Genomic DNA, 26358 nt, shown 5'->3' on the forward strand with positions numbered 1-26358 from the left:
GAGAAATCATGTTTGTATTCAAAGCATAATGTATTCTAAGCATATATTTAATTACTGCAAAAGCAATCAATACATTTTCTAAGCATCAAATGTATTTTTCTGCATCAAATCAAAGAACAGTGTGAGATTATTTGGATGAAAGGTATCCCTGCCAGGCTCTGGACGGGAAGATGTTCAGCACTGAACATCTGGTGCTGAAATCAACAAGTAGAAAGGGCTGGAAAACTACCACATATCATATTCTACACATATCTCAAACTAAGAATAAAGTAAGTCAAACATTAAACATAAAGATTCACATGTACCTGAGCTCTTTCAGGCTACAGTTCAACAATGAAAATGATTAAAAACAGCTTTAAAATGTTTTTATTAAGATACTTTGTAGGGTCGTCAAGTCTGTAGGAAAATAAATTATAAATCTAAAAAACTTTGCACATACACACAGACATTTTCAAAAATACATTTACATTAATACACATACAAATATACATTTTCAAAAAGAGGACATCATTTCAGATGTCAGTACAACAAATATTTTAAATTATATATGAAAATGAAAGTGATTACATTACATATAATATATGTTAGGCCTACTTTACAAATAAAAAAACAATCATGTCTTGACATATTTAATATCCCTACTACTCATATGCAATTAATTAAACTATTATAGAAGATTATAATTTATATTATCACAGTTTACAATACTTCTGATTTACAGTATATCTAATAGGCACATACAATCTTGGAAAAAAAATTTTCAGTCATATACCATATACTTCATTGTCAACATGTCAATGCTTTTCCTTGATACACTGAAACTCAAGCTTCCTCTCCAGCCACCATCCTCTCGATAGCAGCCCAGTCTATTTTGCTGAGGCTGCTGCTGGCGCTCTCCGACAGGTTGTCCAGCCAGTCCATCCCTGACACACCAGCTCTGGCACCACCATCCTGCTCATCCAACAGCCTAGCCAAAACCTGAAAAGATGGATGTCAATGTGTGAAACTAGAAATGAAACCACATCATCTATCAACAAAATGGTATTTTCACGTGTACCATGCAAGTAAGATTACTTTTACTTCACAGAAATGCAACATTCCTCTCAGATAAGGCTAATGGCTAGGCTAATGTGTGATGAAATATGTGATTCTTACTATGTTAGACTCTGACTCCTCTAGGTCCAGCAGCCTATTCACTTCTGAGGTGGGCTCCCAAAGATTCACCTCTTCTCTGTCTTCCACCTTCGTCCCCTCCCTCTGGATTCCTCTCCCTACAGCAGGCCCCCGGGACGGACTTTTGTTCAAATGAGTCTTTCTCTGGTATCCGACATGCCGTTCCTCACTCGGGTTTTCCGTGAACAGTTTAGTGTGGCTCTTTGTGTCACTGAGCATGCCACGTCTGGTCACCTGAGACAGACGGTCTCTTGGTAGAGAGGTAACTGATACCAAAAATCACACAACAGAAACAAGTTTAGTCTAATTTAATATTATATTTCATGGTATTAAGTGGAAAAAACATTTATCAAAGTATGTATTCTTTACTGGTGACAAATCAGTTTAGTTCAATCTCATTACAGTACCTGGTCTATGTAGTCCCAGTCTCCTGCTGTGATCCTCCGAAGGCCGTGCCTGTACCTCAGCAGTCCATGGACAAAGGCGGGGCTGAGTTTGTCCTGACTGGGACTTAAGACTTCTTTTATCATTGGCAGGTGCACTGTAAGGCCTGAGAAAAAGATATTACCTCCATTACCAGGTACCAGGTTACCATTATCTAGGTGTTAAACATGTAAAACAGGCTGGGGTCTGTACATATTCTGATCATTGTGGAATAATTAATGAATGATTAATAATTAGTTTGAATGCTATATCGGATTACAATTACTATTTAATGAGACAAGAGTCTGGTCAGATTACTGTGGCAGATGGTACCTGCTGCCACAGGGTGGAGTGGAGGTGGACCGTGTGATGGAAGGTAATGGAGGACCTTCAGGCTGTGAAGAACTGCGTAGGATCTGAGTAGAAGTGGGGAAGTCACTGGCCAAAGAACAAGCTTCACGGGTCCTCTGGTTGTATTGCTCAAGAAGCATGAACCTATTAAAACCAAAATGCAAATAGTTTTTACATTCCTACACAAGCATATCTCCTGTGTACAGACAATGCAAGTAGGTACATACTTTTCTTTTTCCTCTCTGGTTTCCCAAATGGTTGCTTGATTTCTGTTTGTTGATTTCTGTAGAAAAGGGGGGTGTAGCAGGTAAACAACAATGTGGATGTAATGTTAAAAAACATACAAGCTTAAAATGAACTATCAATTGTAGTAAAAAAAATCAACCATATCTCACCACTTTTGCGGAGGCAGTAAAAGGCTTATGCTCCCTCTGCCTCAGGCTTTCTCTGTGTTTCTGATAAACAGCCAGTCTTTCCCTCTGTTTCCTTCTCATCCAGATCCTCAGCTCTCGCCTCTCATCCTCTGGAAGGACACTTCTCTGTGACATCCAGCTACTTTGCTGCTCACCCAGCCTGCTGTGGGTCACATTACTTTTCAGCTCAGGGATACACATAGTTGTTTAAGTAGTCATTTGTTTAGCAGCCATTTTTTGTAGGCACCATACCTGCTATAGTGTGCGGCGTGTGAAGTGGACATATTCAGGTCAGTCGGGGATAAATACCCTTCCTTTACCAACTCGTCTAAGATTTCTGCTGTATCCGATAGCCCGGTGTGTCCCAGATTCTCATCTTCCCATCTAGAGATTGGGCAGAGTATTGTGAAATGGGAGATCCATAACTGATAATGTAAGTCACAACATGGTTACAGGACTTCGGTTTTAATTTAAACTTACACATGAGATATTCCAGATGCTTCGCTCAACTGATCCGTCATTTCTGTGGGAGAAACACATACATTAAACAGATGAAATAGTAACTTTTAACATCACAACTGTACTGTAAAAATAACAATGTATGTGACTATAGAAGAATAAAGAATTAATTAAAATCACTCTGAAGTCAAACAGTACAACAGCTGACTTGAGGATTTGAGAGTTCCTTTGTCATCTGCCTTTCTAGTATTGTTAAAAATCAAATACAAAAGCTATAAACTAAGCTAGGCTAAGCTTTAATCACATTTGGAAAATGTTGTCCATTATTTTAATTTCCAGTTGCTTTTCAGGAGTGTTACTGTGCCAAACCTGGAAAACGTGTAGTCTACATTGCTTTTAACAGTACCATATTTTTTATATAACTAGCTAATAAATATAAATGCAATGAGTAAGTAGTTTAAAGTAGTAACATTTTTTTCAGAAAATGAACAAATTGCATCTTTACTTGGAGGGGTGTGAAGGTAGGAAAGACCAGCTGTGTGACTGTGAGGAGAAGTTAAATAACGAAAAGTAGGCTTTCTTTCTGGAGTGCGGGAGTCCCTATGAACATATTTGTCCTGCTGATTTTCCTCTTCCTCTTCACAGGCTTTGGGTTCCATTAAAATGTCAGATCTTGGTGTCCAAGCTGTTACAGACAGAGAATATACACCTGATATTATCAAGGTTTTTTAAACAGTGTTACCGTGTCATTTGTTACTCTATTAAAGCTTTAACTTTTACTTGTGAATTTCAATGCAATTTAAATAAAATGCAGTTCTGGCTTTCTATATAGATGAAGTGTTTGGTGGCACACCTTCACGTGGGACAGACAGTCTGACAGTTTTTTTTACTGCCATGGTACTCTTCACATCAGGAGCCAAGACTGGGGTGAGTGTTTCAATGGTGTTCACCAGCTACGACATAGTAAGACAAGTAACTATCTGTTACATACAGACATTTGTCAGCCTTAGTAGCCAATCTGTAAACTTGGGTGTCATTAAAAATATAAACAGAACAAGCTATAAACAGCTTATATAATAATACTACCATCCTGGAGTTGGAAAAGTCCATTTCCAGATGGTCTGCAATGTTCTGTAGTGCAGCCAACTGGGCGTCCATCTCCGACAGGCGAGAGGAGAACCAGACTGCAGGAGGTGACGAGGAAGCTCTGTGAGGTCCAACACTCTGCGTCCTTATGGCTTGACAGATCTCAGAGTCAGATGGATCTGCCATGTCTTGTGGAGTGATTCTCTCTGGATACGTACTGGGCTCAATGTATCTGAGTAATGGAGTATCCTCAGGGATTTCTAGAGAACACAGTGCAACAAATATTTAGACCAAATTTTACAAATAGTGTTGTGCTTCACCACATGTCTGATCATATTAGTTATAAAGACATAAAAGTATCAGACCTGGGTGATTGGTGGGTTTCAGGAAATTGTCTGTAATTAAGCTGGAGGGCTGTGGGTCAGCAGCAGCAGAACCACTCCTAATAACAGAAGTTGCAAGAACATGAAGCTCAGCAGAAGTAGGTGAAGATGGGCGGATGGGAGGAATGTCCTGTGTTTCTGGGCTGAGACACAGCGGCAAATCATGGTGCAAGGCTTCGTCTTCTAGATCCAAGACACTTATGAACTGGTGGCCATGCAGACCCTGAGGCAAAGGCCAAGAAACACAGAGAAGTGTATTATAATATCCATCGATTAAAGTAATCCCTTGCTAGAATGCAAGTTTAAAATAAAAAGTTATGAGTCTGCATACAGCATATATGAAAATATGAAGTGTGGAGACCATGGTCAGTTCATAAAAAAAACATGCCTAAATTCTCTACCTCTCTGGACATCTTATAGATTATTTGACAATAATATAGCCACTGGGGCAGCTGGTGTTTGCCAATTCAAATTCCACTGGATCATATTGGAAGGCAGTTAGTTTTGTAAAAAAGGCATATTGTATTCTATATACTGAATGGTAGGCACCACTACTATTGTGCTATGGTCATTATACAATTCAATTAAGTGGAATGATCTACTTGGATATTGGATTTAGAGTCTAAAATAAATAGTGCTGAGTCCCCCTTCATGTCTGGCTTCTTACCAAAATCTTTTCTGCTTTCTTTGGGGTCTCCCCTGTGTCTTGAACAGGATGTTCAGTACAAACCTGGAAATTCTGTGAACTTTGTGCTGCATGGAAAAAACACACATACACACAATGTTTAACTCATCATTGTATCCACAATTTTTTTTTAAAAAGCAGTGAAAAGTACCTACAAATTCAGATCAACTTACATTTAGGGCTACTGGTGGTCACAGAGGCAGATACAGCTTTATCCACGCGTGTGGGGGTAGAAGCTGAAAGACAAATAGTCAACATATTACAGAATCTGGGTTTTAAAAATCATGCACTTAAAACAACCACTATATTTTTTATTGAATAAAGGCCAATTCAATTTATGTTAGCTAAATCCATTTACACAACATTTTCATTCAATTACCAATACAGCAACTGTGTGATAACATTATAACTATGCAAACTTTTACAATATTAACACTCTAAAAATCCTCACATACTTGGGTCTGTGTTGGTGAAAGCATCATGGCACTCTGGGGGTCTTTTACATATGGAAGCAAAGGCATGAAGCTCAGCTGAAGTGGACATGGCCTTGTCCAATAATCTCTGACCAGTCAGCAAAGAGTCAAAGGATCCTTGAAGTTGAAGTTCATTGAGAAAAAACAACAGATCAATAGAATTGTAAACACGCCCTTGCGATCTACCCATTTGTCTGATTAAGAACTACATTACATTGTGTGTAACACACATAAGACAAAGGCCATTGGGGTAAATTGCTATGAAAAAGAATAGACCTTTAATTCCATTGCTAATTCAAATGACATTACTTCAATCTACTTTATTTCATTTTGTTCTTTTAATTATCTTGAAGCTTAATATGGCAGGAGAAAGCTCTAGAGAAACTTAAGTCATCTGCATTTCATCAGAAAGTGATCAGTGCTGAGCCATCAAAGAAACTGAGGTCCAGGCAATTAAACGGGCAATGTGCCACCGCCTCTTCATTCAATCACTGTAAATTCGAAACTGCAAGAATGCAGATCTTGGTTCTTCCTCTGAGACACAGTGATGCATGTCTGTCTTGGATTTTCAACATATAACAAAACAATGAAGTGCACTGGTCATTATCACTGTTTTTTTTTTACTGCTTTCTTTTGCTATCAGTCAACTACTAATCTATTAACTGGCAACATACTGGATATAGTTAGTTGCCTTTTCAGTTTGGGACCTAAAATATCTGAATACACAGTAATTGCTCAACCCATGGAAAAGATATGTGTAATCAGGAATGTATTTGAGACTTACCAAGAGGAATGGCAAAGTCGTGTCCAGGGGTGATCTTCTCTGCAACTGTAGGCTCTTCATTTATAGGCCCATCAGCTGGCTGTAGACATATCAGATCAAACAAATGATAGTGAAATAACAAGGTAGTATTGTTAAAGGTACGAAATACTTCTTACTAAAATGAATATTGTTCAACCTCTCGCACGGGGATGATGGACTCATTTGGTCTGAATGTGACCTCTGTTTTTCTTTCCCTCCTCTCCTTCACCTCTCTCCTCCTCTGCCTATAAACACACAGCAAGCACAGTGTGTTAAATAATTGGCATCACAAAATTACAATCAATAACATCACTAATGATATATGTGATTGCCTCTTAGAGCTGGGAGAAGTGGTAGCTGCTCTAGGGTTTTCAGTAGGTGGGTCCACTCTGAGCAACTGCAACTGAGCCTCTTCAGCGTTCTGCCTCCTGATCACTGAACTTGTCAACTCCTCCATGGACATGAGACGGGTCATTTGGTTCGAAGGAGTAGCCAGGGGCAAAATCTGTTGTAGAGACAGATATCTGTACATAAACTACAAGTCAATTAATTTACACGTCACCTAATTTAAACATCTAGAAGTAATAAACGTATTGCTTGCCATTTTTGGTCCAGACTCTATATGTAGAAGCTTGATCAGAGGTGTTTCTCCCATTGGAGCTGTAATGACAGTAGAGGGCCGAGAGGAGGATGGGCAGGGCAGTTTAGGAAATGTGATGTTGCTGTGTGAAACAGGCTGAAAGTGCAGCAAGCGAAGGCCCTGCATTGGTGCAGGTGTGTGAGCTGGTAAAGCAGGAGGAAGAAACGAGAACTCCTGCCCCCTGGACCTCTCTGATGTCTGAATCTGGGGTTGAGAGTTCCAGGGAGATGGATCATGTGGATGATTAAAACTGAGTTGTCTTCTTGGAACTGAAGACCCATTTCTTTTTTCTTCTTCCTTCCTCTTTGAGGCAGCTTGGTGATTGTGTTTAAGCTTGGGCTGATGGGTTTCTAGAGTTGCAGGATATGCAGTGTGCAGCGTCTGGGGCCCTCGGGCTGGAGGATAGTGTGGGGCACTCTGCTGGGGCAATGGAGGGCGCTGGAGCTGAAGTAACTTAAGGCCTGAGACCTGGGAAGCAGGGTCTTTTTGTATGCTACCATTAGAAGGCAGCACCACAGGAGAACTGGGAACAGTGTGACTGGCGTGAGTAGTGGCCAGGAGGCCCTGGGAGGATGGGATTAACCTCTTGCTCTGTATAAACTGGATTTCTGGTGACTCTGCCTGAACCGAGAGTGGCTGCATTTCCTGAAGAAAAGAGAAACTGTATTTATCTTGATGTCACTATGATGTAGACATGTTTGCACAGAAAGATCACAATTTAACAATACATTTGACCAATACCTGATAATTTACACCTGCACCACTGGTAGTGGAGGGTAGATTCCTTGTTATTTGAAACTGGCCAGCTGTTGGATAGATTTTCCCTAAGCTCTGTTCAGCAGGCTGGTCTGCAAACAGACATGCAGCAGCCTGACTGAAGTGAGGGTTCTTGAATCCTGAATTTGGCACACTTGCCTGTGTCTGCTGTGACACAGAAATGGCAGTTTGAACAGGTAGGGGATTTGGTTCAGGGATGAAATTGGTTACATGAGATGATGGCACATTTGGATGTGAGGAGTTCATGTTAGACTGAGCCAAAGAAGAGCTCTGCTGGGCAAGTTGCAGGTTGGAAAAAGATGCTCCCAAAACCTCCATGAGGCTCATGTAGTTGATATTCTGCAACAAAAACAAATCAAGTAAGAGTCAATCATTAGAGACAGGCGAGTGTGAACCTTTCCTTTCAGTCAGTCTAGTCTTACCTGAACCAATCTAAATAAGTCTTCACCCAGTCGCTGTCTCATTGGTGGAGTCTGAGAGGATGTTGGTTGACTGGGGGCTGTAGAAAAAGCAGTGGGTGCACCAGCTGTGGAGCTTTGTGGCTGAAGGCTTGGAGGATCTATAGGTGTATTGGGGAGCTGCACTCCAGTTGAATCAGAATGCTCTGTGTGAACCGAGGCCTCAGGCTGGACAATAAGAAGAGCTTGGGGCTCTGGGTGTGGAGGAGCTTGTAGATTTCTAGGATGACAGAAAAAAAACTGTGGCTTGAACAACAAAACAGACTATTGCAGCATTCATATTCTGAGCTGTGGCTCCACCAACAAATTGTTAATTTATAAATAACTCAATAACTTCTACTTTTATAGTTTACACTACAATATATATATATATATATATATATATATATATATATATATATATATATATATAACTGCATACAAAAAAACTTTACACATTCATGTGTTCTTCAAAAGTAAATGATTTAAATAAGCAACATTAAAAACTCACAGAGAGATAGAACTGGACATATCTTCAGCTTTTTCTGAGACATCCAGGTCTGCAAGTTTTAAACTCTGGAAAGGACAAAAATAACAGTTATTTGTGTTTTGACAGCCTTGCTGATTCATATGAAGAATGGGAATCTTGAATAGTAATATTCACCCTTTCAGGTGTGCAGATGTTTTCAGAGATGTGTCCATGGGAAACAGAGGATGACACCTCCAGTCCTTCACTGTCACTACTTTTGCCTAAAAATATCAAAGACATCAATTTATATTCTCTGTCATAAAGGTCTGCACACCAGCAACTTTTACGATCCAATATAATTTATCATCATACCTTCTTTTTCAGGTGAAACATCTAAATCACAGAGAGATGGTTTTTGTGAACTGGAACATCTCTGCTGAGCAGCAAAACTCAGTTGATCTTGGTCATTAGGAGGAGGCATCCTGTGACATGTCAGTTCCTCTGGATCATCTGTGCAAGAGCCACTGCAGGGAAACAAATAGTATATAAATACAGTAGATTCTTCATATGAACAGTAAAATGTAAAGAAACAAATTATCGAATCAGTTAATACAAAACATATTCAACATAGATGTAAATTTTTATTTATGCAGCTACTTTGCTACCACCATATGTTCAATTTTTGTGATATTTACTGACATACCAATTTGTGCTTCTTGAGCAAAGATTTATATTTTTAGCATATGAAATCTCAAGATCTCTAATAAACCTCACATGGTGCACTCACATGGACAGTTCTCCTTGCTGTACATTGTGATCAAGACCAGTGATGGGAGTGTTGGCTGACCCAGGGTAACCTGTATCAACACTGCTCTCTCTCTCCAGCTTCCTGTCCACCTCAGGCTGCAGCACAGGGGCTACAGTCCATTGTGTTTCTGGAACTTGGATGTGGGCACTGTAGTGGTCTGACGTGAGTAGAGCAGTGTACCTCCACTCCAGTAAGCTGAGGGAAGTGAGGACAGCAGGTGCTGAGGCTTTGACTCGAATAACTACTCCTTCATCGGCTGTTCCTCCATCCCCTCCTCCCCTCTCTTTCTTCTTTTTGCCATGATGTCCCAGTAGCACCCTCCTATCAGCCCAGCGTACCATCCATTCCAGCAGCCTGCCCAGCTCTGGAAACTGAGCCTCTAATTTAGGGTCAAGGCCCTGCTGCAGTTCATTCACAGCTTCCACTGAAGTTGAGGAGCCAAATATGAAGCTCTCTGATGGCTGCCTCATGGGAAAGGCACTTTGAAAAGGGCTAGTTTCAGAACCTGAGTGGCCTCCTTTCATTCTTTGGGTTAAAGGCACACTGCTTTGCTGCCGGAGGCCAAACAAACCTTTTTGCCTGCCAGTTCTCAGCCCAGGAAGAGAGCTGACAGAAAGGATAGCTCTGGATAGGGGGGCTTCACTCCAGATGGAAGACGTTTGTGGTTCAGGTGTTGCACCTTGTTTAATAGGCTTGTAGCAGCACCCAGCCCTGAACACTGGTGGGTCATTGCTCCAGTGTTTTCTCCCTGTATGGTGCCCATCTCTTTGACGGCGGTGAATAGTTGTGAGCACATCAAAAGTGAGAGAATGCAACTCTCTCTCCCTCAGCTGGGAGGAGAAGCCCTTCAACAAAGGAAACTCGCTGCCTGAGTCCCCTCCATCGGCACTATCCTTCTCTAGCACGTAGCTGAGGAAGAGCTCCAGGAAGTTTAGATACTCTTCATCTTCCAGCTCAAACTCCCAGGTGCCAACCACTGGGAGGGAGAACTTCTCATTCCCTTTGTCATCGTCTGGCTGAACCTCCTCCTGAATGGCACTTTCAATCTTAACAGCAGTCTTCTTTGCATATTCTTTGTCTCTCACTCTTTTTGCTTTTTTGTCCCTGATAAGAAAAAGGCAGAGCATAGAATAAGCCACAGAATAGATGATACGTCAAAGTGATAGTAGTGCTACTATTCCACACGGGCTACCTGGTCATGGGTTGGCAATGCTGTTCAGGGGAGATAGCCTCAGATGTATTCTCTGTTGTGTCTCCATCACTGCACACTGGGGGAAACCCACAGTCGGTTAAAGTGCTGGTGCTCAGACTTGTACCCAGTGACAGTTGCCTCAATATGGCCATCCCGTGTTTGCCTCCCCTGTCGTCCTCTTCCTCCTCTTTCTCCCACAGATGGAGCTCAGGGGGGCCCAGGTGCCTCCGCAAACGCCCAAGATGTTTTCTCCTCTGCCTATGTTTGTCTTGAATCAGAATCATCATCAACTCATTCACCTCCTCTTCTTCCTCTTCTAGAGAAAGAGAAAAGACAGAATAACATAGAGTGATATTTCATAGATAATGAATACAAAGATACAAAGTGCTTTAAACACAAGAAAGAGAGGTCTAAAATCAAAATGCAGAAGTACCATATAGAAGATATAGATATCATAAAGTGCAGCATATAAAACATAAAAATGTCACACTTATTACACAATTATTCAAAGGCTTACCGATACAAATTAGTTTGTGATTAAAAAGAAGGTAATGATTTGGTAAGTCTGAGCTCCTCAGACAGCTTAGTTGCTAAGCTACGGCACAATCCCCTCTATATAATAGGATAATGTCATGCAAAATCACTGTTTATGTATTCATTTAAATTAATACACAAAGCTTTGAAGATTTTGAGAGCACTTGTATAATTAGCACACAGTGATCATACTGTTTGTTACCAACACTAACCAAAGTGCAAGGACTGTTGCTATGATGTTATGACCCAGCTCGAAAACCATGATACAAAAACATAACGATTACATATCTTTGGGGCTGTCACAAATGGACTGTTCATTAATGGCCATGGCCATGCATACACCTCATATAGGTAAAGATTCTAATAGTTAAAAAAGAAGAATCAATAATAAAATGTAGCCATCAGGTAATTTAAACAAAAGATATAAGTAAAAAATGATCAGTGTTCAAAAAACTGCAATCAAAGTAACTTGTTAATGAACAGAAGTATTCATACCAAGGACATTGCATTGCCTCACTCTCTGCAGCACTGAGTTATACTTTTCTCTCAGCGGGACTCTGACAGACTCTTCCTCCTCCGGGAAGGCTCGTACCAGAGTGTCTGCCACCTAAGAAGAAGAACAGGCAAAGAGGAGAAATGTACACGCACAAAGTCAGTGAGTTTTATTTTAATAAACGCTGCTTATGTAAGAAAAGGCAAGAAAAAGTCATTTTTACCAAAGAGACGGGAGGTAGTTCAGACACAAGGCTGAGCAGGATGTCCTGGAGAATTTCTTCAGCATTGAGGAAACGAGAAAAAGGCAGAAAACGACAGGCCCAGTGGAGAGCATCAATGCAGCTCGCTCTAACTTCTGAGTCAACAGGGATCTGTGGGACACAAATACACAAACATACGCACAGGATATCAACGGCTGAGCATAATTACAGAAATATGTCACACACTCAAACACGAATATAATACCTGTTCATCTCTACCATGCTGTCTGGCAGCCTGATACTTCCTGCAGGAAATGGAGAGTCTGTCCCTGACATGCAGCATCCAGCATAAACCACACAGCTCCCTGAAACAGACTTGGGCAAGAAATGCATTTTATAATTACTATATGAAAACTGATTATTGATTATGATATCCACATTGCACGTTAAGTGGCATCTTACTAATAGTTTGGATGGTATCAGAGTCCAAGTGACCGTCTTTGTTAGGCCCTCGTTTGAAGAATCCACTGCGGGTGACAAACTTCATCAGGCCCTCTGGGAAAGCCCTTTCTTCTTCAGCAGCTGCTGGATATGAATACTTCTTCTTGATCTGAAAACAACATCAGATTTTTCCACTATCTAAAATGGCCTGGCACTTCATGACAAAGTGTAATCACCAACTTTTAAACACTGATTTGGTTATGGTTATGTTTGCACAAGATGAAGTGATATTAACAGTATAGGATATTACTGCTGAGTGCCGGAACAGTGACAGCTAATCTATTCTGCAGGACACAACCAAGCATAATTTGGAGTTTCACTGGAACAGTCTTGGCATTGCATCTTTTGTAAACCAAGAAACACAATCAGCTGTTCTCAGTAAAATGTAATTTAAACCCAAAAAAACCCTGTGGTCCTCTAAAGTACCTTGTGTAGTAGGTGCCTGGCACGGCGCAGATGGGTGATGTACCACTGGGCAGCAGGATGACAACAACGAGCAGATCTCAGAAGTAAAAGTAATCTTTGGAGAACCCCTGATACTTTGTGACGAGATGCAACTTCTGCAAACTGCCCTACGGTCCCTATCGGGTCCTAAGAATGAGATACACACAACATTTAATTATACGATTTATATGTAAACATAGGTAGAAGTTGATCTTCTATTTCATGTACCTGTGTGTTGGGGGAAGGCTGAGGGCAATAAAGTGGTGGGGAAGGTAGATACAGTCCATTAGGCACCAACATAGGTAGGCAGGAACACAAGTCTTTGGCTTTGTCCAGCAAGGAAGACAATGGTGAAGACATAACATTTACTCCAGCCACGACTGATGCTTTCAGAATCTCCTGTATGGAAACCTGCAATAAATCCCAGTCTTCTCCTTCCAGAGGGTCTGGTAAAAGGAGGTGAGACAAGGTATAGATTAAAACTAAATGGTTTTATGAGTGTTGTAGTCATCTTACAGTTGTCAGGTCCAACAGACCTGTAAAGCTCTTGTCACCCTCTCTGTCTCTGTGGTCCTGGGAGTCAGACTTATGGCCAAGAAGACACTCCAACTCAGCCTGAAAAATGCTTTCTGCTTCCAAAACTGTTGGGAGGTGGAGCTCCTTCCTCCTCAGCCTGTCAACAAATATGGTAAAAGTTTGAAATCAGATTTAATATATTCCAGCACTGGCAACAGTAAAAAAGAACTTGCACCATACACTTGTTCTCTCCCTGATAATACTGTATGCTTTCTTTCACACTGACCCTGCAAAGTCCAAGTGGTCAGTGCAATAGCTTGAATAGGCCAGACTCAGAGACACCGCTGTCTTCCAGTCCCCAAGATGGTAAGCCAACCACACAGCCTCAGGAAGCAGACCCCCCAGCAGGAGCAGATCCTGGGCGTATTCCACTGTCCATACTTCTGACAGCTGCTGGCGACGAACTGCTGTAGCCACCTCCTCTTGGCCCAGTGGCACCAAGCGCCCAACATTGGGGGCTGAGCAAAGACATATTACCAAATTATCAATATCAACTCAGAAATAGTAATTTTAACTGCTAAATCATTTCTGGAAACATACCATGTGGCAAATGTAGTGGAGGCAGGACAGCCACATTGTGAGGGGGCAGGATGTGGAGGGGTTGGTTGGTGAAGTAAGAGGCCATGAATCTTCCCAGGCTTTGAACCACTGCACAGGCTGTGTCACTGTGAAGGTCCATCGGGAGCCACGGGCAAGGAAGAGAGTCTGCTTCAAGACACAAAGGCAGGGTTAATAACCAACACGTCTTTTTTTTTCACTGTGAGGTACACTTGTTTGTTGTATAATCACTGAGAAATAAAAGCAAATTTATACTCTGTAGCTCTAAAGCATGACCTTTTTTACTGTGTGCCATATATTAATTAGGCGTTTAATTAAATCATACAGGCAAGGGTGAGATGTTAGCTATTTACAACTTCATTCCATAAACTGACTCATTTGAAACCCCCCATAAAAGACAGAGGAGTTATTGACCATGGCTGACCTGTTATGCAGGCCATGTTGTCCCTTTGGTGTCCAGCCCTGTGCAGTATTAGATGAGCCATGTGGTCCCCCAACTCCTGGGCTTCCCTTAGACGGTACTGGGACAAGAGACTGTATAGGAGTGCCAGACAAATCCGTACCTCCTGGAAGACGCTACGATCACAACCTACTAAAAAGACAAAGGATTACCATTTCAGACTGAATGCGTACATGTGGTGTACTTTAATGGCGAAACTGAAGCAATGGTTCTTACTTTTGTTAGTCTCGTCACAAATCTGTGCCTGCCAAGCATCAGCACTTTTTGGATACAACCCGAACAGAAAAAGATGTTCACCTAGGGGGAGAAGAGTGAAATACTAAACAACAACAACAGTAATCATTCCAACATAGCTATTCTTCTAATTGATCTGAACCACTTAAATAACTCTATAACAATTTTGTATTTAGTTTGCTTTAAAGTTCCCAATTCTCAATAAAACAGGGCATATTTTAAAAAAAAAGTCACACCAACGAACATGTGGCTCAGTGGACAGTGGAATTTTGACACCATGTCATTCAATGTGATTCAAGCTGGTACAATAAACATAGTTACATAAATAGTCCATCTGTTTCAGACCTGGGTAACTCAGCAGTGCAGGGCCCTCCTCTAGCCTTTCTCCTGTAGCCTGCAGAGCTGTTTGGATCTGTGACATTATGAAAGACAACTGTTGCTGTTCCTCCTCCCAGCCATCACAGCCTTTGAAGCTGTTCAGTTCTTCCAGATACTGCTGGGTGACCTGGTACACCCACTGCCACACTCCAAACAATCTGGCCAAAAAAGAAAACCGCCAATCTTAAAAGGGTTTATTAAAGGCTGGCATCCACAACAACAAATAGTTGACTATTTGCCCATAAACCCTGAAAAATAAGCCAAAAATGTCAGTCTCTACCTGCTGGATGGTCGCTGGGGAACAGGTTGTGCCTGATTTAGCGAGCCGAGTGTCTTTTCCTTCTCTTCTTGTAGCAGAGGCACATAGTGTACATCTGAAGGCCAGAGCTGTGGTGGCTGGGAAGGAGAGTCTCTCTCTGCAGAGGACCAGACAGTTCTTAGCTGTAGGCTGTAGGTGTGGTCAAGGGAATCAGAGACCAGCTGCAAGATATGCAGGGTGGTGGATAGATTTTGAGAGGAGAGCTGACAGTGACCGGTCTGGTAGGATTCAGGGTGAGGGGTCAGCAGGAGACGTACCAGCCGTTTACTGAACTCTACCACCAGCCCCAGGCAGCATGGCCCATCTGAATGAGTGCTATCCCAGGGAAGAAAATATAGAACAGCTTTGATAAGATGGAGGAGGGAAGCAGAAACTGAGGTATTCTTTCTTCCTGTGTGGTCCTTGGGTATCAAATGGAGTAAAGCAGCAAATCGCACCACACAATAGAGGGTATGCTTCAGTAGATGAGCTCTGTGTTCCACAGCATTTCCTAGAGACATGCTGAAAGCCCAGGCTGTTAGCAGCTTACTCTGGATTTTCCCAAGTTCATGATGAAGAAGAGGAGTCTTCCTCTCTGTTTCAACAAAGTCCTTTTCATAATCTGGGCCAGTAACAAATTCAGTGTCATTGTGTGTGTCTTGGGCGTGGAGTGTGTCAAACATTGAGGCGAACTCCAAACGGCCGCCATCCTCCACATGAGAACCAGCGGGAGGTCCATCCAAATCAGAGTCATCCTCAAAGAAAGTCTAGGAAACAACACAATCAAACAGCAAGTCAAAGACAGCTAACATAAATGAATCAGGAGATACAGCAGCAATGATGCAGTATATTTTTACATAGAATCTAAAGCTATAATTTCCTAGCTGACAACATGTGACCAACCTGCATTTTTTCAAGAAGCTCCTTGGTTCCAGCAAGAGTCCCCTTGTCTTGCAGGAAAATTGGCAAAGTGGATCTATCTGTGGCTGCTGAAAAGACAGAGGCTGAGGTGTTGGGCCCACATGTAACAGTGGCGTTGAGCACCTCAAGGCTGCTGTCAAGATTCAGGCAAGATACGGACTCCAGCCATGCCCTCACATGAATCTGAAAATAATGAATGTGAGGAAAGACGTATTGTTAAGAATACTCTTGAAAAGCTGAAGCTGAGTAAGATATTCTCACTTCTAGAAGTCCCTGGTTTGTCACCTGTGATTTATCCAGTATGCGGCTGGCCTTCTCAAGATCCTTGCTTGTGTCCTTGAGAAGTGTTTTCAGCAACAGAGCAGGAGAAGGCCTATCGAGCACCCTCATAACCGTGGCCATGTAGCCATCAGACACAATGAGATACAACAGCCGTGGATGCCAGGTCACAGAATATCGCTGCCTCAGAACATCCCGCACAGACAAGCTAGAACTGGACAGAGAGGCCTCACCTCTCCCTGCAGACAGTGGTGGCCTGCAGAGTAAAGTACAGTAAAGTTGGAGGAAAAACAAACAAAAACTTTTATTTCATTGAGCAAATAAGACTCACACTATGTATAATAAACCATCACATTTCACACTGAATTTATACTTGATTCATGCTTTGGATAAAATAATAAGAAAGAGGAAATGACATGACTATCATGCTAAAAAGTTAAGGTGTAGAAATCAATAGAAAAGATGACCACCTTTGAGAGAAAGAAAGTAATAATTAAGAAGATCAGTTCAAGCAAATCAATAACTTGTAACAAGGGGTTATAAATGAAGAGCAAAATGCCTCAGATGTATACCGGTAAGTGACGAGAGGGTGCAGGGGTAGGAATTGTGCAGGCCCTAAGTCAATATTGCAACCAGAGCTTGTTAGAGTGAGAAGCCCTCCAAGGCGAGCCAACATAAGAAGGGAGCCTCTCTTTAGAACACAAGCCAGGAACAGGCCGCTGGGTGACCAGCTCACACTGCCCACCCAATAGGACCTAACACAGAAGATATGTTATGTTATTTTCTAAATAAATACATACTGTACATCAAAGATTTGAAAGTAATTCCAATGACAGATAACAGTGCTGATATAATTGTACAGACACAGATGTTGACACCCAGGTTAGGCCTCTCATTGGCTGACAACACCGACCACAACACCTGTTCCTATTTTTACTCCTGCATACTATACCTTATGTATTTAGAGGGGATCTCCATCTTTTTACTTCCACATCCCCCGAGGCTACTTGATATTGAGACAAAATTCTGTGTGCTCACAAAGAGGACCTGTGTAGCCTGGTTTCAAAAACAGGAAATACAAAACTTGATTCACATTGATACAAATGAATAAACCTGGAAAAAGAAACAGATGAAGATGTGAAAAACAGAGATAAGAGGGTGAGGATGTTCACCTTTGGCTGTCTCTGGTTCAGGACGACGGCTAACAGTTTGCCATCTGGGGAGAAGGCTGGCACCAAGGCCCCTCTTGACTTCACTGGTTGGCACGGGGGGGTAAGACAAGACATGGGGTATGTCTTGGTGGCCCACTGTACACTATATCCCATACAACTGCAAAGAGAAATTTATACTTTTTATTACTGTAATATCCAGTAATGGTCCTGACCGTTACATAGACCTGCTCACTCACCCCACTCTCATGTGGCCTTCTTCCCATTGGACTTTCAGACAGGTGATGATTAGGTTCTTTCCAGATGTGAAAACAAAGGCTGATAAGCAGGCATCACCCAAAACCTAAAGGAATTTGGAAAACGATACAGTGAGATGTAAGGCCTGTAGAAAAATAAGAAATGGTTTGTCTGTAGGATGTAAAATTGTGCCACTGATTGAAACACTACACAATATATTAAACATGTACTCTTATCGTGTGAACAGACCTCTGTCTTTACAAAAATTGTGTGTTGAGATGCTTCTTTGTCTTGGGAAGAAGGCAGAATGGTATCCTCAAGGGGCTGTATATGAGACCATTGTCCCTTGACTGTGCCATCTCGTACTCCTGTCAAATCCCTGACATCCAAACACTCCCACAGGAAAACTTGCCCTGTTATGGCTACCAGTAGGACACGCATCCCATTTCCTGAAACCTGGAGAGACAACCGCGTGGCACTTCCTGTGAAAACACACATACATCAGTGAATTAGGTGTGAAATATAACATAGACAGGGGGATTTAGAATACTGTCTGTACAGCTCAAGTTATAAAAAAGAAACTGTAAACATGACCTTAAAAACTCCAATTTGCAATCTGCTGCTATTGAATTATCCAGCTTACAATACTGAATGCAAAGCACTTGTACATCTCTTGGTTGATTTAACTCTCCAACATCTTTCAAGTGACTGCATATTAAAGTCTCAAAGGAGTACTGGAATGATTATTGCAGATCTAATCTCCTGTTGCTAACTATGCAGTTCAAGAAAAAGACTGATGTGTACACCAGTTATACATACTGTGCATACCTTGAGAAGTAATTATGTGGACTGTTTCTAGAGCTGCTGCTGCAGTCTTCAACAAATCTTTATCCCTGTTCCACAGAAAGAGCTCTCCTGAGACCAAAAGTCCACAAAGCCAAATGCCTATAAAAAAGAAATTTAAAAAAAACAGAAGTGTAAATGTATTCTCAAGATTGTCAGGTGACAAGTGTTTTGCTTTGAATTTGTACATTAAACTCACCATTGTGGGATGAAGCCATGGTCACCACACTGTTGAGTAAAGGATGGAGTTTAGGGGTCCTCTTCTTGGTTCGACCAGACACCATGTTGATCTCACTGATCCGTTTGTCATCTAACAGGAACACAGACTCCTTCTCCTGGGGAGTGACATGACACAGATTTAGTCACTTTCTTCTGACAAAGGATAGCAAAGTTTTTGAGTCACTGGCTGAAATACTTTGTCTTAACACTTCGCTCGACTCACCTGCCCAAGCCAGCAGAAACGTGGCCATGGTTTCTTCCTCTTGATGCTGGATGACAAAACAACCTCCAACTTCAGCTCCATGTTTACAAGACCACATCAGTTCTTCGCCGTAATTATGCATTCAGGAAGGGTGGATAGAAAACACGGGATCCCTCTAGATAAGCAAGACGACATAAATATATAGGTTACGATAGCTATCGGTACGGTAGGTTACGATATCATTTTAAAAAACGCAATGAAATCGTTACATGTTCACGGCATGGTGCCGTGTTTTTAGCCAGTTATTCGTTGGTATGTTACCGTAAACTAGCGTTAGCCACCTAGCTAATTTTGTTTACAGCGAGGAGGTCAGCTCCCAAAAAAAGCCTAACCTGAGTAATTCAAATACATTAGCTATGCTCGCATGCTTTGCTAGTATCAGGTGGTTGCGAAAATATAATTTAACTATGGTATTACATGTTATACCGTAGCTAATCGTGAAATATTTCGAAACTCCCTCCGGTTCAGTAGCCAGACTTGTTTCCCATGATTCTCTTGGAGGAAGCTTCGACGCGTTGCCGTAGGAACGCAGAAGTAGAGACGTAACCGGTCGACATCAGGTCGACACCTTGTGGAAAATAGTGGGATATTTTTTTATTTGCCCTCTTATTTAACTCAGAATAGATTATCTGTGGCCAGAGCCTTCATTCTGACAAGTTTAACCTTATAAAACATACTTATTTTATATCATTTGTACTTTTATTTCCAAGATGTAAAAAGATAATTGGCTAAAAAAAACTATTTCTCTGAATCCATTGGCAACTGTGTCTTGTAGAAGTTTACATCTGTTCACACAAATGAAGACTTTATACTTTTAACCTTTAATAAAATTTTCCAAAATACTTTGTTAGAAAAACCTACTTAATTATATTGATGATTAAGCTGTTGTATTGATATTTAGGATAGAAAGTGGCATTTATATCTCTACCAAGGAGGAAATAAAAATGCATTAGATCGGGGAGTGCCATAATGCCTTTGTCTTCTCAGGTTGCAGTGATTCATAACTTTAACCTTTGCTATAGTTTTCTCATAAATCTCAGATTATGAGATAGCATGTCATATTTATGGTAAAGTTTCCAATCTTTTTCTTTTTTTTTCATTTTGTGAATGTGATACACTTCACTACTTGAGCATCTTGCTGAACATAATGTTGACAGTTAACAGGACTTTTGGCCTCATGCCAGTGAAATACAAGCATAATTTATGTTTCAAAAAATTTCAGGGCAAATTCAGCAGATCACTTATATGTTGTACACTGTACTGTTAGATGCTGCAGAATCCTGTTGTAAAAACAGTCTTTAGCCAGCAGATGGCAACATGCTACAACAGGGATCATTTAGTGCTGTCTTTATAGCCAGCAAAGTGTATTTGAGTCCACATTAAAGCCAGATTGGACTCAGGCAGAAGATATCACTGTGGCAGATACAAGGTGGCGTAAGAGGTTTTTGTACTTTGTCACTGGGCTATTGCTGATATCTCTCCACAAGGTCAATTTTCTCTGAGGAACCTGCAGGCCTATTAACTATCTGAATGTTTGTGTGCTGTAAGTGGTCTCCTTCACTATTAACATGCTCTGGGTTGTGTGAACCCTTAAGCAATAAGACCTCTTATTGGCTTGTTACCGAGAGTTATTAGGTTTGCCCCCTGGCCCCTGCTGGTATTTAATTACCCTTGCACTCTCTCCTTTTCATCATGATGGAGATGACGGCAGCCATTGCCAATAGGTGAAAGAGGAGACTTCACCAGACCTTTATTGGTTCATTTGCCTCTGCCTGCGAGGCACAGATGGAGCTCTTTATTACTGTCACTGCCAGGTTCATTCTGGTCTGATGAGGACTGTCTTAAGAGGGTGAGCTTGACATCACATGAGGACATTGCCAAAACGGAATGATTTTCGAGATGGGGGTAGTTACAGCCCTACATAGACTTTGTGCATTCACATTAAGCGTATCCATTCTTTTGTCACCAGTTTATTATGTTGATTCAATAGTGCAGAGACCAACATTATATTATTGTCATGCTAATGAGCCTATTTGGAAAAATCTTACTGGGTCTAGGTTTTAGTTGTATCCCTTGGACAGCTCCTTAATACGCTTTTTTTTTTTTTTGTATATTAATAGCCATGTGTTTGTATTTTGTTTGTGTCTCTGCATACATATTTACAGTTCTGACTTTGATTATCATTAACACTTTATACAGACAAACATGGCGTAGATGGAATAGAAAGATACAGAATATCTTTCCATCTTGTCTCAGCTTGTTAATCACAGATCATAACACATAAGCAGGTTAATAGTAAAGGATGTCAGTGAACCATCCCACATCTTTTTACAACACATCATAGAAAAACAGGCGTAGTAGGTGGAGTATGTCTTCTCTGTAATATTACTCTACAAGTAGTATTTATATGAATGTTGCCAGCTTTCTCATCAAGGCATGCATGCAGTGGTGGTTGTTGGGTTAGGAATCTTGGCTGATCCACTTTTAAAACACATTACTACATGTGGATTTTAGAGATATTAACATCTGTTTAACAACAGAGGGTGGCTTTTAGGTTTGTATAATGCTCCTATGATAACAGTGGACTCCTTTCATTTTCAATAATCTAGCCATTACAACAACTTGTGATTAACTACTGAACTATTTTCAATCTATAGCTTCAGCATTCAATATAAGGACATCAGTTAGCATGGTAACCTCACTTGCTATTTGCAGGCCTCATGCATACTGAACAATGACACTCAGGGAGCTGTCGAGAAACAATTCAATATTCTTTTTCAGTCTGTCTACAGCAAGTCTAACTGCTTGCTTGGTGCCCGATTGCCTTTCTCAGAAAAACAACAAACACCGGTCTTTGACGCGTTGTATGGAGTAGTGAGTGCAGCATTGGGTGTTGATGGTCAAATTCTATTTCAGCATTTGAGGATGAGCTAATTCACGCTTTATACCTTATTTGTTTAATGCATACAAAAACTGAAGTGTAAAAACAGGATGTGGTGTTATGCAGGGGATTATATGCGGGACTATTTCTTGACCGTGCACAGTGACTATGGAGTCAACAAGACCTCAGCCAAGAAATTGTCCCACACATTTTGCACTTATTTTCTTTCTTGTAGAGAATTATATTATATTTATCCATTAACTTTAAGGCTACAGCCAACTGCAGGTTAGCTTTTCCCCTGATTCCACTGTTTATTCTAAGCTAAGCTAACCAGCTGCTGGCTGTAGCCTTAAATCTGATGGACAGATATGAAAGTGGTATCAATATTCTCATCTAACTCCCTCGAGTCTTTTCCTGTAAGAGCAGAGGTGAGTGCGGCTGCGTTAGCTCATCAGACTGTGCGGTGGAATTGGGATCAAAAGACAGAAATTTTGACTGGTCATCAAAGGAAAAGCACTGGTGTCATTTATAATAACAATAATGATGGTTCTGTTCTATTCAAGTGTGCCTGTAATCCATGACAGTGTGACTAAATAGAATTCAGCCATCATTAACTTTATTATTCACACCTGTAATTTACCTTCTGTGACAAGTCAAAGTGTCTTCAGTGAAAAAAAGCCTATTCTGTTTGACAGTATCTGCAGAATAGAAACATTGGCTCGGGATATAAACCTGCACACACACATCCATATAAAAGCACAGGTACATTTACTTCTCTACTATAATGCAGTCGCCTCCTGCTGTGATGCCATTAGACTTACAACATGTACATTCTGGCAGCCACAGGGAACCATTATTAGATTTAAGCTGGGTGAGTAATCAAGCATAAACTGTCATTTCTGAATATCTGAATATGCCACACACCTCGTGCACTTCAAGGTAACAAGACAGTGGACTGTTCTATGGATAAGTGCTCAAATATGAAGTGTACCCCACTCAGGAAGCACAATGTAAAAATACATTCATGGTTTGGACACAGAAACACAGACACTGTCACACGTTCACTGTCAGAACATGATTTGAAAATATAATATTGATATTTTTAGAGCTGGATTTACTACTTTCACATTAAATTGTGGTTCTGTCGGAGTTGGCTAGACACACACACGCATCTTTTTTATTTTGACTTGACTTTTGACACAGTAGGAAACGCACAGGTATGACTAATGACATTAATGATGGCTCCATTCCATTGAAGAGTCACAGTGAGCCATGCCAATGAGCCAACGAGCACATTACCGGGATACTCAAACTGGGAGACACCGTTGGCTCAGAGAGACTATCTGCTGCGAAAATGGCAGACTATATTTTTTTCGTGACAAGCTCTTATGCTGAGATATTTCTAACCTGAGGGACAGGATTTATAGTAAAATTAGTTCTCTACTTTTTGTCAGGCCACATTAGTCATTTGCACTGGAAAAGTTTTCCTCTACATTTTTTAAATTTCATCTATGTTTGTAATAATGTAGCATTAAACCTGTTAAACCTGTTTTTACACAGATGGTTGATTTTTTTTTTGTAGTAGTTGTTGGTATCAACAAGCTTCTGTTGAAAAGACAGATGCATGATCTTAGCCGACTGTGGTTGCTGATTAAATGCCTTAGCAATTTTATGAGGCCACAGTTTGTAGTGTAGCTGTGCTGGATTGCATTACATTTTAAGGTGCCTCTCTCTCTGTCTCTCACTCGGTGATGGAGAGTAATTCAGTTAATTTACTGAAGTAGTTCAGTTTTGTACGATTTATGCTGCCTTATACGTCTACTTCACTACATTTCAGGATGATTATAAATCGTAGGGAGCTTGGCTTGAGAGTTACTGAAGATATTCAGATTTTATTAGCAAAACATAGTATGATCAACTTAACTTAACTATAACCACCCAGCTAACCCAGTTAAAGTATCAATCTTGGCCTGCATGTTAATGGACAAGCAAACTATAATACTTATGATAATATAACACATTGGGTTATCAACATTACCTAATTATGTATATACTCTAAGTAAGATTTTGATGATAATAGTTGCATATTTTTGACCACAGAATATATATTCTTGTAATTAAATATTTTTATACGTGTTATTACTACTTTTAGTTCTATAAATGATCTTAATACTTTTTTACATCACTGATCCCAAGTGATGCAGGTTTTATCTCCAGCTCTGCTCTTACACACCTTTATCCGATTAGGATTTCATCAAGCTCTGCTGATTGGCTGAGCTGCAGACACACAAACACAGAGCCGACGTGTGGCTTGTTTAATCGATCAGACGTGTAGGAATCAAGAAGGATCAAATACTTGCATTTGTTCTGTGTTGATATGATAGACTGGTTAATATATCAGATGTTCTTCTCCTTTAAATTTTTCCGCAAAACAGCAACGTGCTTACTTTGACGGGTTTGGCATCACGGCAGCGGCCGCCTTCTCTTGCATACGATTGGCCTAGCCGTGGGAATATTCAAATACAGGCTTGATTGATTGGCCCGGAGCCGGTTTCAACAGTGCAGGGGACTCATTGCCATTCCGACATCACTCTGTGTGGCACACACAGCTTTGTCGGCTCCTGAGATGAGACACAAGCGGCCGCACGGAAAACACAATCGGTGAAATAATCTTCCACACGAGTGTTGTTGAATATGTTGAGGAAGTACAGCTAACGGAGCCGGCTTCATCCATGGATATATCTCCGGAGGTTTCCAGTGCGCATCGCGAAATCAGTGGCGAGATTGCTTTTGCAGAGGAAATACGCCTTCCGAGCAGGAGAACAACCAATCAGCCGTGGCGAACCAAAGATAAACAAGCCTTATGATAAGACGAAACTCTGTAAGACATCGATTATGTTTCCTATTTCCATCGTAATGTTGAAAGGGGGGAACACTGTGTGGGGCTCGTGGGAAAAAAAAAAATCTTTCTCAGCGCAGAAAATGTTTTGTTTCCTCTGCAGTTGAAGCAGCTGAATTGGGTTTTTAATGGTTGCTGTGTTGACTACACGACAATGACAGAGTAAGAAAAAAAGAAGAAGATGTGTGGTTGTAAAGATGCTTCAGTGCATGATGCCAGGATTCGCCCTGCATTGATTTTAGGTCGACAGCGCTTAAGTGGTGAAAGATGCCCAGTGCGCACTAATGGATAGGAGCGTCTCGCCCTTACTATATATCAGTGTCCTGCTATTGCCTAATGTGTATTTATATGGGGCCGAGTCCAGCTATGGGGGGGGGGTGTCATTTATACCTACTACATAGAATCATTTAATGGCAGAATCTTCCTTGAAATATAATTGACAGTTAAATATAGAAAATTGTAGGCCTTATTTGGTAATTATATGGACAAGAAACATTTGCATAACAAACATCTGTAGTTTCTAAATGTTTTTTTTTCCTATCCAAACTGTTCTGTTGTGAGCTGATACGACTCCTAGTCTCATCTGTCTGCATTTGTGAGTTGGATGCTGGCTCTGCGTGCACTGAAAGGGGCTTTATATGTCAGCAGCTCAGTGGAAACGGGAAGTGCTTTGAAGTATATTATCGGTCATTCAGGGCTGCCTCTGAAGGTTTCCATTTCTATTGTCTAGAAGCCGGAGGTGGGATCATTGCACCTCACTGCACCGGTGGCAGCCGAGGTTGAAGGTTAGCCGCAGCAGTGGGGCCTATAGATTATTGGCCAGGTGTGAAATTCTACTCTGCATGCTTTTTCCTGCTTGTGCCAGATCCTTTATTACCCAGAGAGATGGGATGTCACAGCTTCTCACCAGAGGGAGAGAAGAAAAGCCTGCAATTTAGTGTCTTATTATCGTCCTCTTCTCTTTTTCTGACTGAAAGAGAAAAGTATGTCAACTCCCCTGGGTTAATATTTTTTTTATTTTGATCAGAAATGGGCATAGCTCTCTTTCTTATCCTTTCCTATAAAAATATTCAAATCATGCCATTATGGCCTTTGATTTACCACAATGCCATAATAAAAATGTTAGTGTCTCATTTTCTTTTCATCATAAAGTATACTGATTTGACATTCAATCCATAAAACTGTCTCTCGCACTCAGTTTGAACGTCTTATTTTCACCCAGTCACTGTTCAGTGCTGCGTGCTTGCACCTCATATGCTTTACACACCATTTGTGCTTTAGCAGTGCTGTGGTCCTCAATTATAGACTGTTATAGAGTAGCTGTAACTAGTCATAATTACTAAATGACTAATTTTCATGTTTTGGCTGTTTTGCATGGGGGGGGGGGGGGGGGGGGGGG

General features: G+C 41.1%; 2 protein-coding genes across 3 annotated transcripts in view; one reads left to right on the top strand and one right to left on the bottom strand.

Moving 5' to 3' along the window:
- Positions 1 to 351: 351 nt before the first annotated feature.
- On the bottom strand, positions 352 to 19685 carry cplane1 (ciliogenesis and planar polarity effector 1). The gene is made up of 50 exons (XM_087177497.1): positions 19606 to 19685; positions 19141 to 19294; positions 18898 to 19033; positions 18684 to 18800; positions 18105 to 18337; positions 17858 to 17961; positions 17622 to 17778; positions 17402 to 17505; positions 17022 to 17204; positions 16456 to 16705; positions 16153 to 16353; positions 15232 to 16016; positions 14919 to 15109; positions 14556 to 14636; positions 14304 to 14471; positions 13862 to 14026; positions 13548 to 13779; positions 13282 to 13418; positions 12974 to 13191; positions 12728 to 12892; positions 12263 to 12410; positions 12066 to 12175; positions 11822 to 11971; positions 11601 to 11712; positions 10572 to 10887; positions 9359 to 10483; positions 8944 to 9095; positions 8767 to 8852; positions 8614 to 8678; positions 8088 to 8343; positions 7630 to 8004; positions 6850 to 7533; positions 6581 to 6753; positions 6406 to 6493; positions 6231 to 6309; positions 5429 to 5563; positions 5147 to 5209; positions 4956 to 5041; positions 4271 to 4511; positions 3906 to 4165; positions 3673 to 3772; positions 3325 to 3504; positions 2841 to 2883; positions 2613 to 2744; positions 2343 to 2523; positions 2175 to 2230; positions 1930 to 2091; positions 1581 to 1723; positions 1156 to 1439; positions 352 to 978 (listed from the first exon to the last, which is right to left on the bottom strand). The coding sequence occupies exons 2-50, from the start codon at positions 19219 to 19221 to the stop codon at positions 823 to 825; spliced, it is 9849 nt and encodes a 3282-aa protein (XP_087033623.1). The 5' UTR covers positions 19222 to 19294; positions 19606 to 19685; the 3' UTR covers positions 352 to 822.
- Positions 19686 to 24633: 4948 nt separating this feature from the next.
- The window catches only part of LOC111664753 (protein FAM222A-like), a 21410-nt gene continuing 19685 nt past the window's right edge, over positions 24634 to 26358 (top strand). For both annotated transcript variants that reach the window (XM_023419478.2, XM_023419479.2), the window contains exon 1: positions 24634 to 24941. The gene's annotated coding sequence lies outside the window, so the exon portion shown is untranslated. The remainder of the gene's footprint in view (positions 24942 to 26358) is intronic.

This window comes from Seriola lalandi, unplaced genomic scaffold, assembly GCF_002814215.2.
Source record: "Seriola lalandi dorsalis isolate HSWRI2012SDOR001 ecotype SW California unplaced genomic scaffold, Sedor1 jcf7180002054606, whole genome shotgun sequence".
Classification (NCBI taxonomy): Eukaryota; Metazoa; Chordata; class Actinopteri; order Carangiformes; family Carangidae; genus Seriola; species Seriola lalandi.

What these genes read in the sequence shown, in the direction of transcription:
- cplane1 (XM_087177497.1), bottom strand. Translation starts at nt 19,221, where the DNA reads ATGGAGCTGAAGTTGGAGGTTGTTTTGTCATCCAGCATCAAGAGGAAG. An exon ending in CATTGCCAACCCATGACCAG is followed by an intron (nt 10,484 to 10,571) that starts GTAGCCCGTGTG and finishes TTTTCTTATCAG; the next exon opens with GGACAAAAAAGCAAAAAGAG. An exon ending in CAGCAAGGAGAACTGTCCAT is followed by an intron (nt 9,096 to 9,358) that starts GTGAGTGCACCA and finishes GTTTCCCTGCAG; the next exon opens with TGGCTCTTGCACAGATGATC.